This window comes from Octodon degus, unplaced genomic scaffold (assembly GCF_000260255.1).
Source record: "Octodon degus isolate 3935 unplaced genomic scaffold, OctDeg1.0 scaffold00071, whole genome shotgun sequence".
NCBI lineage: Eukaryota > Metazoa > Chordata > Mammalia > Rodentia > Octodontidae > Octodon > Octodon degus.
The window spans coordinates 8,057,394-8,076,443 of NW_004524647.1; the positions used below are offsets into that span (position 1 = coordinate 8,057,394).

Consider the following 19,050-nt stretch of genomic DNA (forward strand, 5'->3'; position numbering starts at 1 on the left):
GCATAATAAATCATGTTGGAAAGATATTAAATAAGCTCATTTTTATGAACTGTTTAAACAAACCAATCACCATACCTTATACAGTAGCAGAAAGTTTCAGGATAGTGTCTGCCTCATCTACGTGAAAAGTCTCATGAATTTTTTTTTTTTTTTTAGGAAGGGGTCTACAGGGTGTTCAGGGTCTCATTACTAGATCAGACTTGTAGTGATTCGCCTGTTTGCAGCCTCCCAAAAGCTGGGATTACAGGCGTGTGCCACCATACCCAGTCTCAATTACCCTCTCAGCACACCCCAGGGGCATCCAGGGATGGAAACCCAGGCCCCTGTGCTTGCTTGCAGGCACTTTAATCTACTGAGCTATTTGGCCAGCCCTATAACTGACATTTTTAAAGGTCTAATATAGACATGTACCTGTCCCTGGTTCCTAGCACAAAGCTCCTAAAACCTTCAGATTTTCCTGAGTGATAAGAATGTCTTTTGTTAATCATTACAGTCCCCTCCAGTCACATCTGAGTTTATGTTAATGAAGTAACCTAGGGTAGGGATCCTAGGTAGCCTCCCAGGAAAGACCAAGACATGGGAGTGTTGGAACTTTCAGTCCCACCCAGTTAAGGTTTAAAAATAAAATAAAATAAAACCCAACTCTCAAGTAGTGAGATTTAGAGTTTTCCAGCTGATGGGTAATCCATTGAGTTACTGATTGCATGGTTGACCTGGAGAGGACATGGAAGCTCTGTGTCACCCTCCCCACCCCCCAAATATTGTCCTGAGCATCTCTGCCCTCTGGCTTCTCCCATTATCTGTCTTGAAATAAATCAGTAAATGTAAGTATATTTCTGAGTTCTGTGAGTCACATAGCAAAGTATCACACCTGAGGAGAGATTGTAAGAACCCTGGCCTTATAGCTGGTCGGTCAGAAGTACCACAACCTGGGCCCCCAGTGAACATTGGAAGCTGGGCACCCTTGTGGGACTGAACCCTTTAATTTGTGGAATCTAACACTCCAGGCAGATAGAGCCAGAATTTAATTGACTTTTTGGGCATCCAGTTAACATCCAGAGAATTACCTGTTGTTAGAGACAACACTCCAGGTAGAGGGAGGAGGGGTACAGGAGAAAATGCAATGGAGAGGTGATTCTGTGGTGGTTTCTTCCCAGAGGTGGATTCCACATTAAGAATTTTGTAGAACTGCAGGGACTTTTTAATCATCAAAATAATATGATAGGGGGGCCTGGCTCTAGCTCAGTTCTTTAAGTGGCTGCTTCCACAAAATAATATGATCAAGTAAGGCCGCAGTAGTGCCAAAGTACCACAAAGAGGAAGAACTCGATGCCTGGCTACTGAACCAGTGCGTGTGATATAGAAGGACACAGCCAGTGGAGAAGACATCATGTCAAACACTGTCACTTCAGGTAGTGATAATGAATACCATCAAAAAAAAATAAGATGGTATGAATATGGTGAAGGTGTTCCTCATATGATGTGTTTGTTAGCCTTTGCTGGGTAGCAAGTTAGCCTAAAATTTAGTGGCTTAAAACAACAATAAACTTTTATTATCCTTATAGTTTGAGAGGGTCAGGAATTTGGGACAGGCTGGACCAGGATCAAATCCTCTCTTGAGTTTACAGTCAAGTTGTTGGCCACAGCTGTGTTATCTGCAGGCTTGACTAGAGTTGGAAGATTCACTTCCCAGTCGCTCACTCTCACACGATAGGCAAGTTATTCTTGTTGGTATCAGGAGAAGTGGTCCTTTCCCAGTGGGGCCCTCCACAGGCTACTCAAGTGTCCTTATAATATGGTGGCTGGCTTTCCTCAGCATGAGTGATCTAGGAAAGAGCCAGGCAGAAAGCCTGGCCTCAGAAGTCATATCACATCACTTCTGTCACCTTGTGTCAGTTTAAAGAGAGGCAAGCCTATTGCCTCTTATGGGGAGAGATGGGAATTAGGTGCTGCCTTTTGTTTGGTTCATTTTGGTTTTGTTTTTTTGGTACTGGGGATTGAACTCAGGCCTTTGTACTTGCCTGTAGTCCCTTAATCCGCTGAGCTATCTCCCTGCTTAGGTGCTATCTTTTGAAAGGAGAATTTATGGCATATTTTAAAATGACCATCTACAGAATGGCCAATGGATACCTCTGGCAAGAGGTGCCTATTACATTAAACCTGCAGAAATGCTAAAAAATTTGGCTCTCTACATGCCAAAAACTAAAACTTAACCCAGGTCTATCACGATGTACTAAACTAAAGTCAAAATGGATTAAAGAACTAAACATCAAAACAGAAACACTAAATCTCCTAGAAGAGAAAGTAGGAGGATCTCTTGAAGACATAGGGATAGGCAAAGAGTTCATGAACAAAAATCAAATCGCAAGGGAAATTCTTGAAAGAATTAACGACTGGGACCTGCTCTTACTGAGCAGTTTTTGCACGTCAAAAGAAATTATCAACAAAGTGAAAAGACAACCCACAAACTTCGAAAAAAATCTTAACTAATAAGCACTCAGACAAAGATCTGCTCTCTAGAATTTATAAAGAACTAAAGAACATTAGGACCTCTAAATTTAAAGACCCAGTCCAGAAATGGGCATCCGAGATGAACACACACTTCTCAGAGGACAAAATTAAAGAAGCGAATAAATATATGAAAAAATGCTCCTCATCACTAGCCACTTGTGAAATGCAAATTAAAAAAACACTGAGATACCATCTCACCCCAGTAAGATTGGCTATCAGAAAGAAATCAACCAACAAAAAATGTTGGAAAGGCTGTGGGGAAAAGGGAACCCTTCTCCAATGTTGGTGGGAGTGTAGACTGATGCAACCATTATGGAAATCAGTGTGGAGATTCCTTAAAAAACTAGGTCTGGAAATCCCATTCAAGCCTGCTATCCCCCTGCTGGGAATTTTCCCAGAGGAACTGAAAGCATCATATCATACTGATATATGTGTGCCTATGTTTATAGCAGCACAATTTGTGATAGGCAGATCTTGGAAACAACCAAGATGCCCATCACATGTGGAATGGTTGAAAAAGATGTGGTACTTTTATATCATGGAGTATTCCTCAGCTATAAAGAATGATAAACTCAAAGCCACTTGAAGACATACTCATAAGTGGATGCCACTTGAAGACATACTCATACTCATAAGTGAAATAAACCAGACCCACATGTGTAAATATCGTATTGTCTCCCTAGCATAAGAACTTAAAAGAGGAATTACAAACAGAAAGTTACAACACAAATAAAAGGAAAATGAGAACTTGAGGATTGGACAATGAGGAGTGAAAAGTAGAAAAGCTGGGAAACATGACGGGGAAGCCATGCATTTGTACACACTAGATGGGTGGGGCAGGGATCCTGGAGGACATCAGCAGGTTTTTGAGACTAGCAGTTGGCTGGTGAGATTCTCACCCTGACTAACTGTATATGCTGGTACCTGTGAGCCAGGTGGCTGCACTGAGGATGGCAATGTGTAATAGAGGGGTCATGCTTGGACTGCCTGCCATCCTGGTCTTCTAAATATGTACTTCTTGTCATGACATACCATTTACTGCCATAATGTCTCTCAAGTAAAGGTTGTTTCTTTTTTTTTTTAAAAGGGTAATAAGTGAAGAAAAAAAAAAGACACAAGAATAGGAAAAAAATGTCACAGGTCTGTCATGTTACAATTCTGTATATGGTTAGATTTCTAAACTTCTTTGTAAAAATATGTAAATGCTTATTTCTACTTTTATAAAATTATTTTTCCTTCATATTCTGTAAGCACTTAAAGTTCAACATATCAATATTTGATGGAAAATGCCAAAGATGTTTGATATTTAGACAGATAGGGTAAACTGAACTGCATATATTGCAGATTAATAATTAGCTTCTCTTCTGGAGGGTTAACAACCTAAGTTAGCAGTTCAAAACTGGAGAAAAGGAAGGGCTGCAAGGTCAGCCAACATTTTGGCCCTAGCCTTTCAAAGTCAGTGAAGACTTGGGACATAGGAGAACCTGTACTGCAACAACATGTAACTCAGTTGTGCTCCAAATTTTCTGATCAAGAAGATTATGGAGCCACAAAGGAATGTGATCAATGATGTATAGTGTGCCTGGAGAGAGTCACATGGAGAGAAAAAACATTTTCTCAGGCTTTCACAGAGAGCAAATTGGTCAAGCAATGGCCATGACTCATCCTCATGGCTGACACTGACAAAGGATCTACAAAATGCAGTAAATCCTGAGGGTACTTGACTGAGCTTATCAGATACAAAATTACATTTCTTGTTATGTAGCTCTTGCTTTATTTTGGTCTTAAACATCCAGCAGAAAAGTATAAAAACAAAGTATATAAAGTAAAGCCATATTAATATGATGAGCTGTAAAAGGCTCAAGTCAATAACTTCTGAGGATAACCCACTAATATTATAGACTGCTAGACAGTGTTGGATTGTTTAGCTGAATTCAAACACCTATAGTATTTAGATGCCAATAGAATATCCACCTCTGACAGGACAAAAAAAAAGGATACAAAAGAAAGATCATTTTATATTTACATACACAGAATCTTTAGGTTAGATATATGGCTACTTTCGCTTAATTCAATGAGTAGAAAGAGGTGTACTAATAGTGTTTGGACAGGATATACTGTCTGCTTCTTGTACTATGGATAATCACTAAGAAAATAACAATGTACAATGTATTGATTATCGAAACTGTCCTATTAATCAGCTTTGAAACTGTGTCATGTATATTTATTTCTCAATTAAAAAAAAGGAAAAAAAAAGCCAACCCTGTAGAAAGAGACAGTCATCTGTGTCAAGAGCCAAGAGACAAATAGCCCAGAAGCAGGGAGCAAGGAGGCCCAGAGCAGGAAGAGTGGGCAGGAGGTAATATGGCTTCCTTTGGGTCCAGGGAGGGGTGTCAAGCAGGGAATGAAAAAAACAGATGAACATTCATTTATTTATTTTTAGTGGAACCAGGGATTGAACTCAGGCCCTTGCGCTTGCCAGGGAAGCGCTTATTCCACTAAGCCATCTCCCTGGCCCCTGCCAGATTAACATTTAAAGGACCTCTTCTCAATGAGAATGGACTGTAATGAGCAAAAATAGAAGCTGGGATTCCTGGTGGGAAGATATGATAGTAGTACTACAAGAAACCGGGGTCTTTCTTAGGTGGTGGTGGTAGATGGAGAAAAGTGCAGGATTTGTGGAGAAAAGAGAAGGCAAGACCTGCTGAGGGCTGGCTGGGTGTGGGGCTCAAGGCAAAGAGAAGTGGAGGGACAGACTTGTCAGTTTCCCTGGCAGGGAAGACTGTGAGCAACACATGCCAGGGATCAATATTTCTGTCTCAAACACATTCAGTGCCAGGTACTCACTAGTCCTCAGGAGGGGTCTTCTCTTGGCCCTTAAAGAGGTGGCCATAAAGCAGCAAAAGAATTAGATTGTCATCAGTACAACACAATAATGCTGTCTGTGTCCCCAGACCCTGACCATCGTATAGGGGGATGTACTTTAAGCCTGTACAAATCAGGAGGAGGTTTCCATGTAAGTTAGAGGTCAGTGTTCAGTGCTCACTGTGACAGTGCAGAGAGCCAGAGAGCCTAGCTTGGGTTTGCATCTGAGAGGAAGGACCAGCTGAGCAGTCTCACCCAGTGGGAGAGCCTGGCTCCCACACTCTTCTGAGACTGCTCTTGCTGTGGCCTCTATGACCTCCATCTTGGTGCCTTCCTTGGCCATTTCTCAAGATTTACCTTCTTGACCTCTTAGCAACATCTGACAGAGATAACTCCTCCTTCTTTGGAAACTCTTCTCCTGGCTTCAGTGACCAAGCTTTTGGTTTTTCTCCCCCCTCTTTGTTCCTTTCATCTCCTATGTTGTGGCTCTCAGACTTGGCCCTGGGCCCTCTCCTTGTACCCCCAGAGGATGGCATCCCCACCTGGCATCCTCATGTGTCCCAGATGTCCATCTCCAGCCCAAATGGAGCACCACCCCTTGCGCCAGTGTGGACCACCTCTGGGATCTCAGAGGCACCTGTATTGGTCACTTTTGTTAGGAAAAAATATCAAACATAGCAGCATGAAGGAGAAAAGGTTTGACTAGATATTTCAGAGTGTTCAGCCCATGGCCAGCTGGCTCTGAGGCAGAAACAGCATGGTACAGGGTATAGCAAAGGACAGCTGCTCACCGCGTGGCAGCCAGGAAGCAGAGCACAGGGGAAGAGCTGGAGAGGGGCCAGGGCCCAGACGCAGGCCCCTCCTGACACACCCAAATCTGGCGACTCTCATATCCATCAAGCTTAAAGTCAGAATTTACCATCCCACCACCAGGGATCTGAAATGCATGAAACAATCTCTGCCTCCTCATTCCTGAGAGCTGCTTGCCTGCTGGAGAAGTGCTTGCAGGAGAAAGAGTGAAAGGATTGAAGCGTAGCAGTGTGCACAGTGGGGAGGCCCAGCTGTAGGGGACACTGATCCTGGCAGCAAGACCTCCCCACATGCAGATCCCTGCTGAACGCACACCGTCTCCCCTCACTTAGCCGTGCCCAGCAACCCTGATAGGATCCCAGACTTGGCTGAGGGAGCCCTGACAGGATTGGGTGACTGGTGAAAGAAGAGTTGACAAGCAGAGGTTGATTGTACTGTTTTATCTTTATTTGTTTTATGGCACTGGGGATTAAGCCCAGGGTACTCATGGCAAGCTATATCCTCAATCCTTAGTTTATTTTTTACTTTGAAACAGGGTCTCACTGAGTTGTCCAGGGAAGGCTCGAACTTTGCTCTGCTGCCTCAGCCTGCAAGAGTGCTCAGGCATATGCCACCATGGCAACTTGACTATTTTAAAATGAATTTATGTACATAATTTACTTTCCTGTAAAGCAGCAGGCTGAGGCTTTACTTCAGGATGTAAAGCAGGCTGCTATACTTCAGCTTTTGTCACATAGCAAGCTCCTCAAAACTTAGTGGATTGAGACTATTCATCCAGCTCACCTTTGAATCCTGGGAGACTGTATGACTCCCCTGGTCCCAGCTGGGCATAGTCACTCGGGTGTTAGCTACAGGGAAGATGGGGTCATGTCTTTGCTCATCATCCAGAGAGGGAGCCCAGGCAAGGCTCACAGAAAGAATGCACAGGTGCACTGCCTCCTGAGGCCTCTCCCACAGCTGCCTTGCTCTTGATAGAGGGGGCCTCAAAGGATTGTGGCCATTTTTTCAATATGACACAGGGTCTTACACTGTGTAGCACCCTCTTTTCACCCTAAATTTGATGTGCTTCTCAAACATTCCCCCCAGGTTTTGCAGTATTCCCTGCAGGATCTGCTTATGTCTAACAAGTTCTAGTTGTAAGCCCTATGAAGTAGGAAGCTACAGAATAAGACTTCTTTCAACAAATATGTACTAATTAAGTAGCAGAACTTGCTAGAATTGTGTGGGTAGATAGGAATAAATAAGCCCCGAGATAATACTATCCAGCAGCTTACTTTTGTCCCTTGTATGTAAGGCAGCTTGAGGGCTGTTGTCAGTCAAGGTACTGTATTTAAAAAGGTTAAGCCCTGCGATGTCCCAGATGCCTATCAACCTAGCTACTTAGCGGGCTGAAGCAGGAGAAATTCAAGTTTGAGGAAGGCCTACATAGTATGACCCTGTCCCAAAAAAGGCTGGTAGTGTACATAAAATGCTTGCCTAGTCCATCAGTGCCCTGGATTTAATCACAAGTGTCAAAACAAAAACAAACAAAAGTCACGCAGATATAGAATTGTTGAGAGCTGAGAGAAAAAGGAATTTTTTTGGTGTTACTTTCCTTGATTTTAGTGTTGGGTTTTTTGTTGTTGTTGTTGTTGTTGTTTGTTTGTTTGTTTGTTTTGGTGGAACTGGGGATTGAACTCAGGCCCTTGCGCTTGCCAGGAAAGTGCTTATTCTACTGAGTCATCTCCCCAGCCCCCTCCTTGATTTTAGTTTATTAGTACCATGTGTGTAGTCCATGTTTACTTTCCTTATGGGAAATTGGTACATGTACATAATATATCTCAATTCAAAAAGAAGAATTTCAAATTATGAATTTGATGAGGCAGAATGATTCATCTATTATACTTTATGCTTGTTTTCCTTTTCTTATTCTGGCACTGGGATTGAACCTGGGGCCTTTACACTGAGAGCTATGTCCTTGACCTTTTTTTTTTTTTTTTTGAGACAGAGTCTCCCTAAGTAGCTAAATTGCTCAGCCTCCCACAGTGCTGGTACGCTAAATCCCAATTTTACCCAATTAGGGAGTACAACATAGTCCCTATAGTAGAAAAAAGGCATGTGTTTCAAAGGCTGGGTCCCCAGTGAAGTGCTGTTGAGAAGTAGGTGGAGTCCCTGTGAAGTGGGATCCAGTAGGAGGTCCTTGGACCCTTGGGGACCAGCACTGCAGGGAGTCTGGGACCTTGCTGTCTCCCTCTTCCTTTTCCCAACCTTGAAATGAGCCCCTGGCTCAGCCATGCACTCCCCTGACACACACGGCCCCCATGAGCTGAAGCCTCAAACCTGAGAGCCAAGTAAACTCTTGCTTTCTCAGGCTGATTATCTCAGGCAGAAAGCTGACACAGTGTCTGTCCTAAGGTACAGAGAAGCCATGGTGCTATTAATTGTGTTGCCTGAAAGCCAGAGAAGGCCCCTCGGGAGCTCTGAGGAGGAGAACATTGCTTTTCTGCTGTGTATTTCAATATGAGGTCTTTTTAACATCTGTAAGCAGCCCCCTTCACTGTTTTACTTTTGTTCGTTTCAACTTTCTTTTCTTTCTTCAGAGTTAGCAACACAGTAATGTGTTGTGTGTAGTAAAGGACTTAACCTTGAGAACCAAACATTTGTCTTTTTTTTTTTTAAACATTTAGAGAGAGAGAGAGTGTGTGTGTGTGTGTGTGTGTGTGTGTGTGTGTGTGGCTAGCTCAGCCCACCAGGGGGCGGGGCTGGCTGGCATGTGGTGCTGGGGGATCGAACCATGGTCCTTGTGCTTTGCTAAGCTTGTTCCAAATAGGTGCTTTAGACCACTGAGCCATCTCTCCAGCCCAAACATTTGTCTTTTTCACTTTAAGTCTCCCAAGTGTCTGTTTTTGAAAGTGTGATAAAATTAACATCAAGCCTGAGTATAGGGCTGGGAAGATAACTTGGCCGTTTAAGCATCTGCCTGGCAAGTGCAAGGACCCAGGTTCAATTCCCAGTACTGCATGCCATGCAGGCCACTGAGACAGGATCTGGTGGCACACACCTGTAGTCCTAGCTTTGGGGGAGGCTGAGACTACAAGTTTAAGCTGCAAAGTGAAACCCTATACCAAATAAATAAATAAATTTTCAAAAGCCAATTATAAAAGCCTGAGTATAACATCACTCTTAAGGGAACTCCCAAAAACTTTTTTTAAAAATTTAAACTACAACTTAAAACATATTGAAATTTGTGCTTTAAAGTATTCTAAGAAAATTGTATTTATCTAGATAAACTAAAACAGATAAATTCACAAATCTGTCTGCTTTATGAAAAAGGTCAGATATTTCTGGGAACCCTGTATTGATTGAAACTATTATTACAGCCTCAGCATTAATGGCAAAGGGCAGGGAGTCTGCAGGGGCCAGGCCTTGGTCAGAGAAAGCCAGACTTCGCGTGGGCCCTGTATAGCCAGACGGGCTCAGGAAGCCCCAGCAGCCACTGCTGCGTGCTGCAAGTATGTGGCCTGTGTGGAGCTCACCTCATTAATTAAGAGAGTGTCTACTTTTAGGTCACATTTTTCAACAATAATTTCATCATAACTTTTTAAAGAGAAAAATCAGACTATGTGCATTTTAAATATGATTATTTAAAAGTTCTGTCCTTTTAAAGTGCTTTCTTACTGATCTAAGTTAAGGAGGGAATGTAAGCATTTTCCTGCAGTGAACAATATTCTGTAAAACAAACTATAAGCTGCAGCATTTAAAGGCTCTTTCTCCACAGGGCTTCAGATCATCTCTCCAGGGATCGAATTCGGGACCTTGCGCTTGCCAGGCAAGCACTTACTCCACTGAGCTATCTCCCCAGCCCTCTCTGGTGACACTTCTTGGGTATATGATCAACAAGTACTACTAAATGAGTGAGGCTAAGAGCATAGTAAATGGATTTCTTCCAAACTGAGGGCTGAGATTCTTACCTCAGGCAAATGGGCAAAGCCTTTCTCTTCATAGAACCTGTATTATAGGAGCCGCTGAGATAGCTCAGCAGTCTAAAGTGCCTGCGTAGACAAGCTTAGGCAGGCACAGAGGACCAAGATTCAATTCCCAGCACCACATGGTGCCCCAGCCCCACCCTCAGGGTAGGCTGAGATGGCCAAAAAAAAAAAAAAAAAAAAGAACGTGTATTATAGCCTGAAATAGCTGATTAAACCAGTTCCTGAATAAATGCTATGACTTTGCAAGAATGGTTATTACCACTAGAGGAAGAAGAGACTGAAGGATGATGAGTTATTGGAAGGGAAAGCCCTGCACTGGGAAGGCCATGCCCTGCCCTCTGAGGACATGGACCTGGGGCCTAAGGGCTCATTTGGGCCTGGGGACTCACAGTAGGGAAATGTCCTGTGGAGAGCCAAGCAGGCAAAGAATATCCTGGCAGAGACAAGGCAGAAAGGAGGCAGGTCTGGCCTCTGGGCTATGTGGAGCAGCCCAGAAGCCGGAGCATATGAAAATGACCAGAATGGCTGCCAAGTGGAGCCTGGTTCTGGAGTTAACAGAAGGAAGGGATTAAGGAGGCTGCTTTGGTCTGAAACAGAGTTGATGCGGGTTTGACTCAGAAGCCTGGCCATAAGGGGGAGTAGAGGGGAGAGTCCACCCTCTGATGATGAAAACAGGGGGCTCTCCCCACCCCTCAGCCCTGCTGCCCACTGCAGCATCCTCTAGCCACATGTGCCCACTGTGCTTAAATTTAAATGAATCAGAAGTGAAAATTTCATCCTCCTTGGTCCTTTCTTTGTACCCACTCTTACAGTAGTCCTAAAGTTGGGTGTATGCATAGTGCATGCATACCTCCATCTCTGGCATTCAGCCCTGTAAGAGATGTGCGGGAGTGTCCCTAAGAATACTCATATGAACACTGCCACTTGTGATAGCCCACGTCTAGAAACAGTTGTAAAGCCCATTTTTTCAGTGGCTAAAGGGAGTAAGTAAACACTGGCACATTCCAGACTGGAGGTGTAGCTCAGTGGTGGGTCACATGCATGGCACATGCGAGGCCCTGGTTCAATCCCTAGCTCCTCAGTGAGAGAAGAAATATTGGCCATGGAACACTGTACAGCTTTTAAAATCAGCAAATGACTGTTACATGGAATGTGGTAGATATTAAAAACTACATACGATATGTATATTTATACTTCAAAGTTAGGCAAAACTAATCTATGACAAGTGAAATCATGAGAGTAGACATTATTGGGGAAGAGATTGGAGATGGTGACTTCAAGGGGTGTCTCTGCAAATATATTTTTTCTTCTCATTGTTGATTATACAAGAACATTAATTTTTAACTTTAATCAAACTATACAGTGATAGACTTCATGTTTCTGTAAGCTTGTATGCATTAATTTGCCTTAAAAGCTTGTCTTTAAAGTGAAAACAACAAAATGTAATGAAAAGTTTAAAAAAAATTTACAACACAGAACCAATAAAGACAAAAGTTGGCTCATGCAAAAAAAAATAATAATAATAAAGCCATGCCACTCAAGACTGATCAAGGGGCCAGAGAGCTAGCTCGGAGTCATAAGCACCACCTACCTGGCAAGCACAAGGACCCGAGTTCTATCCCAGGTCCCACAAGCTGGAAAGTCTTAGCCCTCGATGCCCAGGCACGCCCTCTTGGCCCTGGGGGGCACCCACCATGTGGCCCTGAACCACGGATGGTGGTGCATGTCTTCAATCCTAGCACTCGGGAGGTTGAGCCAGGAGGATCTCTGAAAGTTCCAGACCAGCCTGGGGCTACAAAAGTGAACACGAAGCCAGCCCGAATTGCATAGTAAGACCCTATCTGGAAAAAAAAAAAAAAAAAAAGGCCGGGGAGATGGCTCAGTGGAATAAGCACTTCCCTGGCAAGTGCAAGGCCCTGAGTTCAATCCCCGGTTCTGCCAAAAAGAAAAAGACTGAGCAAATAGAACAGAATGACAAAACTAATCAGTATAAATATGGAGACATTAGTAGAGACCTTAAAGGATATAGTGAATAACTTTATGGCAAGGATTTGAAAATTCAGATGAAATAGGAAAGAATTCTATAACACAGTTGATAGCAAAAAACTGGAAAAAAAATTTTAAAAAGCAAATATTTTACTATAAAAGAAAGTCTAGCTCCAAGTAATTTCAAATTTTAGTTCTACCATAATACAAGGAAGAAATAAAATCAAATGTATTTCTCTCTTGAAATTTCTTGCTGCTTCTGGATTAAGTGTTCATAACGTCAAGAATCCTCCAGGTCTACAGCCATACCACCCTGAACGTGCCCGATCTTGTCTGATCTCAGAAGCTAAGCAGGGTCAGGCCTGGTTAGTACTTGGATGGGAAGAATCCTCCAGTTACCATGGAGTGTTAGTATTCTGGAACGAAGCAGTCATGGCTTAGCCTGCCGGCACAGTGCTGACTGGTGGCTGGCACCTTCCCTGCCTGAGAGAAGTGATAGTTGACAGGATAGTAAACACGGCACCATCCAGTCCCAGCCAGGTGGCTCCACAGGCCCTGGATCACAAGGTCAGGCAGAAAGGAAGCCTACCTAGTCTCACAGTCACGGCTGGGCATGTGAGGTGGAGCTGCATGTTCACTGTCAGGAGTTCGAGCTCCACATATGTGCACAAGCTGGGAAAGTGAGAGCAGAAACACGCCCTGCTCCCAGGAGCCCTGGCACGGGGTGGCCAAGGCCAACTTGAGAGGCTTGTCCGATGCCACTGTAGCATTCTGGGACCTTCAGAGAGTTCTTTGGAACTGTGTCCTCTAGCTGTGGGCCGGAATTCAGGAAGACAAGCGGGGTGTACTCCAGGGACCGCTGGTCCAATTGTCCTGTGTGTCTGATAGTGCTGAACCCTGCCCCCTCCCAAGTCCCCAGCAGAGGCCTTGCTCAGCAGCCCTCAGCACCCAGAAGCCACCAGCAAAGGCGACACAGGGAACAGCCCCAGCTCAGCACAGGCAATCTGCTCCTCACAGCCTAGAGATGGGAGGGACATGTATGAGATGAGACTTAGGCATGAGATGTGGCCAAATTCCTCTCCAGTCTCTCACTGTTTGGTCAGGAGCTGGCCAGGCCTTTGTCAGCGTCAAGTCACGAACCCCGCGCAGGACTGGCCCATCTTTGTGAGCTGCTCACAGAGCCCCCGTGCTAACCTGCCTGAGTCTGCCTTGATCCCCACAGGAAAGTACTTCTGTTCTCTGGGGCTGCAGAAACCAGCCCTGAAGAACCTGAAACTCATGAAAACCTGGTAAACTTACTGATAGATTTTAGAATGGATGGTGATAACACATCCCGTGGTAAAAAAAAAAAAAAAAAAACAAGAGTAAAAGAGTTCTGAGAACTGTGAAACTGCCATCCTTTCTCTAAATGACTTCATCCAACAGACGGGTGGTTTTTAGTCACTGCCCTCCTTCTGTGGGATGTGAACAACCCACCACCGAGCTCCCTGTTTCCATAACAGGAGGGGCGCTGCCCTCAGGGAGCTCCGCCCATGCCAAGTCCAGGTGGACACACCATTCCTTTATGTCCTCACTGTCCCCAGTTACTGGCACAAAAACCTGAGTACCAACTGCCCAAGATCAGACAGCTAGGAAGTGGCAGGACTAAGAATATGAACTTGGTGGTAAATTCAGAAGGAATTAGAATAAGGGGGACATTGGGAAGCTGCCAGAAACCACAGGTAAGCTACTGTAGGGCAAAGAGCGGCGTTCTTTTCACAGAGCATGATGTGCTGTCACTGTCTTGAGCTACCATGGGTAGCAATACCTTTCCTTCTTCCTCCCTTCCATTCTCCCCCTTCTGTCTCTATTTCCTTTCTTTCTTTTCCAGGTTTTCTGTTTCTCTGTTATGTGTGTGATTTCCCCCACCCCCATTTCACTTTCTTTCTTTGTAAGAGTGACTATCTGTTCATCTACCTGTGAGCAGATCCTGGCACATGCGGGGAGGCTGTCTAGACACAGAAAGCATGGAATGGAACGTGGTGGCCTATAACCCCAGCTCACTGGGAGGCCAAGGCCGGAGGATTGCCCTTATTCTTTAGGAGTTTTTCCCCACCGTTGGCGTTGCTCTGGGAAGCAGGTTTCCCTCCTCACAGGAGCTTCCTTTGCAGCCTATGGAATAAACCCTGGCTGCTCCTTGTAGCAAACATGGGGTCCACCATGTCACCCTGAGTGGGCACAGCAGTAGTACAGATCCCCACCCCAGCCCCAAGTCCTTCTTGAGGGCTTGTTTTGGGGACCGCACCAATGCCTGCCTATTCTTAAGCCAGAGGACCTGGGATGCTGGTGTCGCTGGGCATGAAGCAGTCAGTGCAGCTGCGACAGCAGAGGAGGAGGCAGTGAAACAACTCTGAGCCCAGAGAAGTTGGGGAAGAGCTGAGGTGCCAAGCCTGGGAATACCTGGAGCCAGAATGACATTTGGGAACTTGGTGCCACTGGGCTAGGTGTGGTGGCACATACCTGTCATCTCAGCCTTTGGGAACCTGCGGCAGGAGGATCCACAGTTCCAGCCCAGCCTGGACTACATAGCAAATTCAAGGCCAGCCTGGAACACATAGTGAGACTCTGTCTCAAAAAAAAAGAGAAAGGGGCCAGGGAGATGGTTCAGTGGAATAAGCGCTTCCCTGGCAAGCGCAAGAACCTGAGTTCAATCCCCGGTTTTAAAAAAAAAAAAAAAAAAAGAGAGAGAGAGAGAGAAAAAACAGCTTGGTAGACTGGCTTCATTGTTCTCCAGGACTGACGGCTGTGGTTGCTGACGCCAGAGCACTGAGCAAGAGTTTCCAGGAGCTGCAGCACTTTGTTATTTCTCCTGCCTGCTCTCTGTCCTCTCAGGATGCTGGAGCCAAGGCTGGCCAGCCCAGGCCTCAGTCCCACCTTCACATGGGCATTTCTTGCTTCTGGTGCCCACTGGATCCACACATCAGGGGTCCCTGGCTGCTTGGGACTGTCGTTGATGTGTCCTGGGTTGATGGTTTTCTCTTTTGTCTCTGTCTCTCTCTCTCACCCTCCAGGGTCAGGTATGGATTAATGGCTTTAACCTTGGCCGCTACTGGCCAGCACGGGGTCCCCAGATGACCTTGTTTGTGCCAAAGCACATCCTGACGACCTCCGCCCCAAACAACATCACAGTGCTGGAGCTGGAGCGTGCACCCTGCGGCAGCTGCAGCCCCGAGCTGTGTGCTGTGGAGCTAGTGGACCAGCCAGTCATCGGTGCACGCATGGCCGCAGTCGCCTTTAGACCGGGTTCAACAAAACTCATGGCTGAACAGCAACTGATGACTGATCCTTCAGGGCTCTAGCGCCGCATGCCTCCACAGACCCTTATCACACCAGCATTCACTGGAGAGCTACACTGGAGAGTGAGTTAGGGTTGTGTGCTTCCACCCAAGAGTACCTGCAGCCCTGCCATGTCCCCCACCAGGGGCCACCCTGGGCGGCTGAAGGCAACACTGCTACCACCAGGCACAGACGAAGCTGCACAATTGGAATAGGAGCTTTAAAGGTGTTCCTGATTTTGATTTTGGAAGAATCATGTCTTTGTAAAGTAAAATTTGTACTCAAATGATCCTGCTCCCGTTGTTAATGTTGAACAAGTGTTAAATGATCTGGTCTGACTTAAATTATTACTAGACTTGAGTGGGCTGAGTAAGTCACTTCTGTAGCCTGGGGTTCAAAGGGATAGAAAATAGTCTTGGTTTGCTCTGGCGGAGTGCTACTTTTCTGCTCCTTATTTGACTTGCTTTTGAATTTTTGTCCCGTCTGCTAGGTACTGCATAAATATACCTGCAGACAAGCTTGCAGATAGAGCAAGTGGCCCATGGCTGCCCACTGCCCTTAGCGTGGTCCATCTGTACAAGAGGACAGCATTTAGCCAGCACATGCCGATGTACGACTATGCTTAACAAGAAAATACTTTCCTAGTACATAGCGGATCCCATCTGTGTGTGGGCACAAGAACCACACACGTCGACACAGTCACTACAGTCCTGCAAGTGTGTCAGGGACAGGCATGCACACATGTGTGCTGTGCACATGTGTGAATATGTGCATCTGGACACAGGAAGTAGCGCTCATTGTTGAGTACTTGTTCTGTATTGTGCATACTTCTGATATAGAGCAAGTCTCATTTCCTTGCCCCTCACAAGAAGCTCGAGGAAGCCACTGTCCTTCTCCCAGTTCACTAGTCACAGGGCTGCAAGAGGCAGCAGCAAGGTTTAAACCTATGTGTGCCACTCTCCTGACCAGGTGTGCACTGCAGAGCATTGATCCACGTTTGTATGGAGTAAGGAAGCTTTTGAGTAACATTGACATAAGTCTTGCTATGATGACATATTGGTGGTAAGTGTTTTGAAGACTACTTTTTAATCTCTTAAATCTTTGCAGACAATATGTGATTTTTTTTTCAAGGAGAGACAATGGCAGGACATTTTTTATGTCAATTTACATTTTTTTCCATACTGGAGATTGAACCCCAGGACCTATGTTTGTACTGAGCTATATCCTCAGCCTTTTTTTTTTTTTTTTTTAAAGACAGAGTGAGTCACAGAGTTGTCCAGGTTGGGTTCAGATTTGTAACCCAACTGCTCAGCCTCCCACTATTCCAGGATTACAGATTATTTTGTTTTATTTTTTGAGACAGGCTCTCACCATGTAGTTCAGGCTGACCTTGGACTCACTATGTAGCCCAAGCTGGCCTCGAACTCATGGCAATCCTCCTACTTCTGCTTCTGAGTATTGGGATCACAGGTGTGTGATTACGGGCTTTTTACCACCATCCTGCCTCACTGGCCAGAATTTTCATGGCAGTGCATTTTTTCTTCTCCATGGGCATGAATAATAACTATCTGGGCTTCACCAGGACAGCTTTAAACCTTTGGGTGAACCAGATGCAGAAGCTGGATCCAGACTGAGGCAAGCTGAGACTGGAGCTTGAGCTGGGCCTGTTTCCCCACCACAGTCTTCCTAGACATTCTGTACTCTTTGATGTCACTGGTCAAAGGCTTTTCCTGGACCCGCAGCCTCATTTCATTCCCCACCCACTGCTGCATTACCCGAAACATGAAATGAAATGTCAGGTCTGGCCAGCACTGGTAAGCACTGGGAAGGATGCTGACATGGTTCCTGGAAACTGGTGGACATTGGCAGCTGGTACTCTCCACCCTCAGCAACAGTCGGAGGTGTAGAGGACCTAGAGGGGAGGGTGTAGTCACCTCCTTGGCGTGTGTGCTTACCATATTGAGATGCCTTGTAAGAAAGGAAGTGACAAATCCACTTTACTCATGAAAACATTGAAAAGTTTAGCAAGAGACAATTGGTTTCACACCTGGTTTATCACTTCCTAAAGCTGAGTGCTTTGACTTGTCGCTGTGAGAGAATCTTCTGGAACTTCCCCTGTCCTACAGCACCAGGAAGTTTCTGGGAAAGTCTTCCTGCCTATGCAGCTCCGCCCTGGACTGCCCCTCTGTGCTGCCTCTCATGGCCCAGCTTCGCTGTCTACAGTGTCATTCTCAAAATGCACCTTCAGTCACTGTTGCCTTCCGTGAATGACTTTCCATCAAATCTGCCCACCATGAATTGATTTAAAACCACTTCTTCTTGGGCCAGGGAGATGGTTCAGTAGAAGAAGAGCTTCCTTGGCAAGCACAAGGGTCTGAGTTCAATCCTCAGTTCCACCAAAAAAACACTTCTGCTTAAAGACAGTCTCTAAAAATAAGGATGGTACCTAAATTTACCTTTAAGCTGGCTTTACTATTCCAGAGCTTTGGCGCAAGCCTGTGCTGACCCTATCCTCCTACTGGTGATCTCATTTTCCATGTTCTCTGTCCTCCTGATAAGAAATGCTGTGTCCTTACCCCTTGTAACTTTGGTTTTTAATGTAGTCTGGGTTATATGACTTGCAGAATACTTCGTTTTAAATAGTTTTAGTGAGGTTCACTGACATACCATAAAATTCACCTATTAAATACATTTCCTTGAGTTTTACTAAATTAAAAACCATTTTTTTAGTACATGTTGCGATACATAATACACTTATCATAAGGAGTTGGAGGGTGGAGGAGATAGCTCAGCGGCATAAGAGCCTGCCTGGCAAATGCAGTCTTGAGTTCAGTCCCTCGTACCAAAAAACAAAGTGGGGGGGGGGTTGGCACACGGGTGTTTCACGCCCTAACACGCACAGTGGTGTGGTTCCTGCCACAGCCCAGGGTGGAAACCTGCTTCACCCCATTCTCTCACGCTCAGAGGATAGTTTGCTTCCTGGCTCTATAGTGCTGCCATTGCGATTTCATGTCGGGGATCACAGTCTCTTCTGTGTGTGACCTCTTCCTGCCGCGTAGCATGCCTGAGGTTCATCCATGTTCAGATGGTTCGAGAGTTGGCTCCTTTCTGTTGCTGTGTAACAAGATGCTGTCTGGATGATCTGTGTGTGATTTAGTTGTTTGTCAGTTAATGAGCATTTGATTATTTCCAGCTTTTTACTGTTGTGAATAGTGCTGATACAGACATTCCTGATCAGTTATTTCTGTGTTCATGTCTCTTTTTAAGATACTAACAAGCAATTCCAGAACACTTTTTTTTGAGGCCAGAGAAAAATGAAGAGGAGGAAGAATTACCCTCAAAATTATCAAAATTATCATCCCTTCTGTCCCCTTTCTTTCCCTCACCCCCATCTCAGGCTTTATCTCTGTCATTATCTATTTGTCTTTGCCAAACTGTCCATGTTTGTCTCTGAGTAAATCTAGTGTATTCAGAATGAAATTGTTTAGCATTAACCTGAGGTTGGGTTTTTTCATTGTTTCCCCAACAAGCAATGTGTCTTCTGTCAAATGACACAAATAAGAAATGATTTTTTTTTTTTTGGCAGTAACAGGGA

At 45.0% G+C, this 19,050-nt stretch overlaps 1 protein-coding gene across 1 annotated transcript in view; it reads left to right on the plus strand.

The window, feature by feature from the left end:
• The window catches only part of Glb1 (galactosidase beta 1), a 104,693-nt gene extending 88,949 nt beyond the window's left edge, over positions 1 to 15,744 (plus strand). The window contains exon 16 of the mRNA XM_023719734.1: positions 15,191 to 15,744. Within this exon, the coding sequence (XP_023575502.1) occupies positions 15,191 to 15,478 (288 nt within the window). The 3' untranslated portion in view covers positions 15,479 to 15,744. The remainder of the gene's footprint in view (positions 1 to 15,190) is intronic.
• Positions 15,745 to 19,050: the final 3,306 nt, after the last annotated feature.